Genomic DNA, 6000 nt, shown 5'->3' on the forward strand with positions numbered 1-6000 from the left:
TTTCTGTTTACTTGTTCTGTTTCTGAGATTTAAATAAAAATGCACCCGTCACATTTCTCCCTGGCCGCACATACAAAATCTTTTGTACAGCAGTAGATGATCGGTCTCAAACGATATATAAAGAGACCCAAATCCTTTTGGTGTGTTTATAGTGACTATCCAGAGAAGGCAGCTGAGTACCCAAGTCAGAGCCAGGGCAGACTGTAAAGATCATATGAAAACCTCATAAAGATCTGTCCTGAAAAAAAAGGTACACCCTACAGGCAAGAAATTATACTTGGATCCCATCATGTAGTTTCTTCACTTCTCTATGGATCTCCAAAGCTCTCCATCCTCTCATGGATGGGTTTCAAAAAGAAGAGTTAAGGAGAATTTAGAAAAATAGGAACTCCCTGTGCCCCCCTTAGCTCCTGCACTTCTTCTGAGTCAGTTAAATACATGCCTATTAAGGCCATAAACCCTCCACATTGTACCCTAGATCCCTTTACATTGAAAACCCATCCCAATCTTGCCCCCTAAAGAATATCCCCACTCACATGATTTTTAATATGCTACTTCCATTTAACAGTTGACAAGAACAGAAAAACAGAAGCTTCTTCCCTCTTTCCTCCTAAATTAATGGGTGTCTTGGTGTCCTGGCAATAGTGACCACTTTCCCCCAGCCCCTTTCTGGAAGTAGGGCAGGGCAACTTATCCAACTAGATTTTAGTTAATCACTTCACTCAGTGGAAGCCCAAGTAGCGAGATGTGCAACCGGGAAAAGAATCCTAGGCAACAGGCTGCAGAGCACATTTGGGGTGCTCTGTGGCCAGTGCTGCAGCCTTGGATTTTCATAGTTGAAGATCTATTGGCCCCAAATGACTCCTTTGGTTAGAGTTTGGTTCTGAGGCACACGGGGGTGTGCACTCTGGCTTGGGGCTACAGGTATCCTCCACCTGGCTCTTTCTGAAGAAATGACAGAACTGTATTTGTTCTGCTATCATAGGACCCTTTGTCCCTGTGGAGGTGTGGGAAGGAGGGTAGGATTGACCCTAATCAGTAACTCTTCCTTGATCTCTCATTTTCACAGAAACTTTAATGCTAGTATTGTCTTGCATGACATACTGCTTGTTTTCCTCTGTTTCTTGTTTATGGTTTTTTATTAGTTCCTGCACCAGTTCTCTTTGTGTCTAATTAAAGTTCTGACACTCCATTTTTCTTTACTACCATGTGTGATATTGTGTATTAGTACTAGTCATAACACAGGGAGAGGGATTGTACATAGCAATAGCAGTGTTGTTAATTTGTATGCTTCAGATGCTGATAGAGAAATCAAAAGTAATATTTTATTCCCCAAGGAAAATAGATTAGACTGTATTGATGAAAAATTGCCCAGGATTCATGAACTCAATATTGACTCATAAGCAGGTTCATTCAGGAAATGTGTTGTCATTTTTTTTTTCCTGACGTAGGCAATTATTAGGTGGTGTGTTTGTTCAGTATGTCAGAACATTTATTTACATGCAAACGAAATATAGACGTCTCTTATTAGGATGGGCCTTTATGTAATTCATTAAATTCCTTCTGCCATCTGAACTGTGGTGATAATCTTCACAACCAGCGAAGGGCAGTTGGCACAAAAAGGACTCTGACAGGAATGCGAAGGGCAGAAAGACACCTTGCTGCCTCAGGACAATAAAAATGAACTTCACCATTATTTGTTTTCAGTTATGAAACTATGAACTATGGATTCTTTCCAGCAAGAAGAGGCATGGAAAGTAATGCCTGCAATGCTCCACTGCCTGGCAAGAATCCAGCTTTGGTTAGTCACACCAGTCAGCATGCAAATGAGTCGATTTCTTTGTAAATAGCCTCATTATTATTAATTTTTAAAGGACTCCTGAGCCATTAATGGCCCCATTAATGTTCTGAGAAAATGTTAATGTGCTGCTTAGAAAGAAAAGAGGTTGATTATAACGAACTCCTTCCCATGAATTCAGGATGTTGTTTCCTATATTATTTATACACTCTGTTGGCAGTTTGCCCTGTGTAGATATGGCAGTGATCCATTGAGGAATACAAGAGCCTTTTAATTCTTATCAGTAGGTACGTTTGACTGTCTGGCATAGTACTATTTGTGGATGTTGTCTATCTGAGAATTAGGGCTTCCACAGGAGACTGTAGCTCAACCAGTCATTTTTGATTGGGTGTGGTAATTATCCTGGATACCATCATATCCATAGAATTACATCCATAAATTGGCATGCATGCTTTTTACAAACTGATTCAACATAAGGCATATGTCTATGTGCAGGGTACACTGAAACTACTTTATATCAGATGTAAATGGGAATGTAGGTACTTTCATGCTACTACACTAGTTGCTATTTTTGATACTTTGTTTTCACTTTGCCATGGTAAATTAAACAAATGGTTAGTATTAACAGTTATCAATCTTTTGTTTGTTGTTGGAAGCAATTTCATTAAACAGCTTTGCTTTACTATTTGTTATTTACAGTTAAAAAACCTAAGTTTAGAAGAATTGCAAATGAGGTTAACGGCTTTGGACCCTATGATGGAACGAGAAATTGAAGAGCTTCGTCAAAGATACACAGCGAAGAGGCAGCCTATCCTGGATGCAATGGATGCAAAGAAACGAAGGCAACAGAATTTCTGAATTTGTCTTACTCTCAAAGATAATGCTAGTAGTCAACATGGACACTTGTTAAATTGTAAATCTGAAGGAATCCTATAGTTATGAGAGGTGTTTTTAAAACTTTAAATTGTGCTTCATAACCAAGGAGCAATGAAAGAACATGTATATGGTGTTCAGCAAAGACGGTGGAACACAATTAAACTCTTCTGTGCGTTTACCACACTTCTATTTTCAAATATTTAATGTAATAGAAGTTTAATCTGTTACTTTCTTGATCCCCCTCAGCTGTATAGTGGTAACTGTGATGTACAATGGGAGAGTGTTTAGGATACCTGGAAGATTTTGAAGTGTTTCATGATTGTGCAGCACTACAGGGCCTTATGTTGCAATATATTTTTCTCCCATTTAGTAGCATATTTATTATATACTCGTAGGTGATTGTATTTATTTTTATGCCCATTTACTTTTTAAAACTTGGTGGGGGGGGGGGTCATTAGGATAGTTGTGGTGGAGAGCAGGGTCAGGTTAGTTTAAATTGAACATGGGAATGCAATAAAAAAGAAACTCACTGCCATATTAAAGCCTGATTCAGGGCAGCATTTACGCATGTGCTCGAGTTCCATTGACACGGATAAGTTAAGCATGTGCTTAAGGGCTGCCCTTCCTTACATTGAGTGCTCTCCTCCTACTACGGAAGGAAACAAGTGCCTACTTAGTTTTAATTTTTCTATAGGGCAGGAGAAGCAACAAGTGCAGTCACACCTATGGTATATACTTCTAGTTGCTATTGCAATTCTTACATTCTGACCAGTTTCAAACATCATTCTGCACCATTGTTTTGTAATGAAGCAACAGCTACACTTTTTGGCCAGTGTTTTTTACCTGGTTGGTTTGTAGTATGATTTTATTTGTTGGTGTTCTGCATTGTAGACATGTAGCTGTAAGGGACACTAATTTAAAAGCCAAAGAAAATCAATGGAAAACCTGTATTAATCCATAATAAGCCTCCAAAAGAAGCAAAGTTTTGCAGTATTCCTAATCCTGCATTCATTGAACACTCAGAATTCCGATAGTCTTCCGTGAGAGTTTTGGGTGCATAAGGAATGCAGGACCAGGCTCTTGTTAATATCTGTGTCCATTTTTTGTCTCTGGTTCATGTGTGTAAATATATGGTAGGTGAAATATATCACATTGCAATAAATACATCAGTCATTTGTATGAAAATGTGATCCACTTTCTGAACCATCGACTGTGGTCACTATTAATATTAATATTGCCATAATTTTTGCCTTTTGCCTAATTAACATTATTGTGGTATTCGGATATTTCCCTAGAAGTCAGACATAATGATAATTACTTGCAAAATGCAGCTATACAGATTTTAATGGTGCCCATGGTTACTGGCATCCTTCTGTTAAATGTTTTCTGGAAGATAGTAAACATCTCATGCCTCTTGGCATTTACGATAGTCATATGTGGACCATTTATACTGAACCATGAGCCTTTGGAAACCATGCATTATCTTTAAACAGTCTAAACAAGGAAAACTAAACAAGGAAAAAATAGTTTTAAACAGATCAGCATATGTCTGACCCTTCTCGGACCAATTCTTTTTCTTGAGTTGTATATGGCCATTCTTATCATTTTTATTCTATGTGTGTGTGTGTACTTCCAACTTGTAAATCATAAATTCAAATACATTTTAACTGACCCTCATATATTCCTAAATTTTTTAAAATGTGAACTGCCTTTTGCAAAGAAGGAAGGGAAGTAACCCTTAAGAGAGATCCATAAAACCTACGGTAAATCAAGATGCCCCAATATTGTGCTTTTACTGCCTCACATCTAAACAAACAATGAAGTGATGCATGGTAAAATCTAATACAGTTTATGAAAATGACAACATAGACTTCTGAATATAGACCTGTTGTTTCAAATTAATTTCTAAATCTTTGCTTTATCTCTTTTTTTAAATTCATTGATGTGTACATACAAACACAAAGATATAATATATGGAAAGAATGTGTGGAAAGCTTAGAATCATCAAGAAGGAGAGAGCCTTATTTGCCCTTTCCCAATGTGCCTTGTAGGCAATTAATGTAATTGTCCAACTATAGCCTCTCTGCATCATTGCTAACTTTCTCTTCCCATATTTTCTTCCACTTGCCCCACCAAAAATAGCATATGTTGGTTTTGTATATGGTAGCATCATCTGATTACACCCTGTGTTCAGACTTTGTGCCTTCTGGAAAATTTTCCAATTTAGTGCACGCCGTGTGTAATACTTACCCAGAGGGGGCCCAGGTTAAAGGCCACTAGACAGGCTAGAGCTTTTCTAATGACATCTGAAAGGCATGAGGGCATAAAGTGCATCCCTTCTCTACCTGCAGTCTACGTGAAAGCCACACTTTCTCTCCAAATGAAGCAACCCAACTGAATTTTACACATACACATACATAGGAGAAAAGCCAGAAGTCACGGTAAAAATTGGAAATGGAATAATCCACCTGGGATGGGGAAGTTCATGGCTTCTGAGATATTGTAACTTAGATGCAGGCATTTTCTCTGTTCAGAATTGATATCCCCCAACTAATATAAAATTCAATAACTTTGATGCCTGATGCAATGAGTGAAAAGCCTCTCAGACTTCAGGGGGAACTAGATCAGACCCTTAGTTATGTGCAAGGAGTAAAACCTAGAAATAGGTTTTATATTAGAGAGGGGTACTTTTATGGTTTTCTTTCCCCTGTTTATTTACTAAATCATAGCATCCATGTTCATGACCACATTTATCTCCACTGAGGAATGAGCATTTTCTATAAAGGAAATCAGGTAGTACGCTAAATAAGACATTGTAACATCAAACGTTTCAATAAATCCAGAAGAACTACGGACACATTAAGATTTAGGAAGATTCTAACCCAGCATTTTCTCTTTTTGCTGCCCATTTTGTATGTTTAAGTTTAGTACATAAAAATCTCTGGAAAATAATTACTTATCACTAAACATCTGAATAAAAACTTATTTTTCGCTTATGGGTGTTGTGTTGTGTTCACTCCATCTCAAGCTAAATCATGTTCATGCTAGTTATTGACATTCACTTAGTGTGCTTTAAGTCTCAGATTTCAAAACATTGCTTTCTTTAGTGCTCGGGGTCTGACTTTCAGAATTCCTGCGTACACCCAACTCCAGTTGAAGTCAGTGGTACTCAGCACCTCTGAAACCCTGTCCAGCTCAAGATATCCACCAGGAGGTGGATAGTTTATATATGACATAAATAGTAGGTCACCCAAGTCTCCCCTGTTTGGGAATTAAAGAGCTTGCCTGGGGGTGAAAGTTCATGTATTGTCTCTCCTGCACTGCAG

General features: G+C 38.0%; 1 protein-coding gene across 1 annotated transcript in view; it reads left to right on the plus strand.

Moving 5' to 3' along the window:
* Positions 1-5670, plus strand: part of STK3 (serine/threonine kinase 3) — a 284928-nt gene extending 279258 nt beyond the window's left edge. The window contains 1 exon segment of the mRNA XM_037892225.2: positions 2498-5670. Coding sequence (XP_037748153.1) covers positions 2498-2656 — 159 coding nt within the window. The 3' untranslated portion in view covers positions 2657-5670.
* The last annotated feature ends 330 nt before the right edge of the window (positions 5671-6000 follow it).

This window comes from Chelonia mydas, chromosome 2 (assembly GCF_015237465.2).
Source record: "Chelonia mydas isolate rCheMyd1 chromosome 2, rCheMyd1.pri.v2, whole genome shotgun sequence".
In the NCBI taxonomy this organism is placed as follows: Eukaryota; Metazoa; Chordata; order Testudines; family Cheloniidae; genus Chelonia; species Chelonia mydas.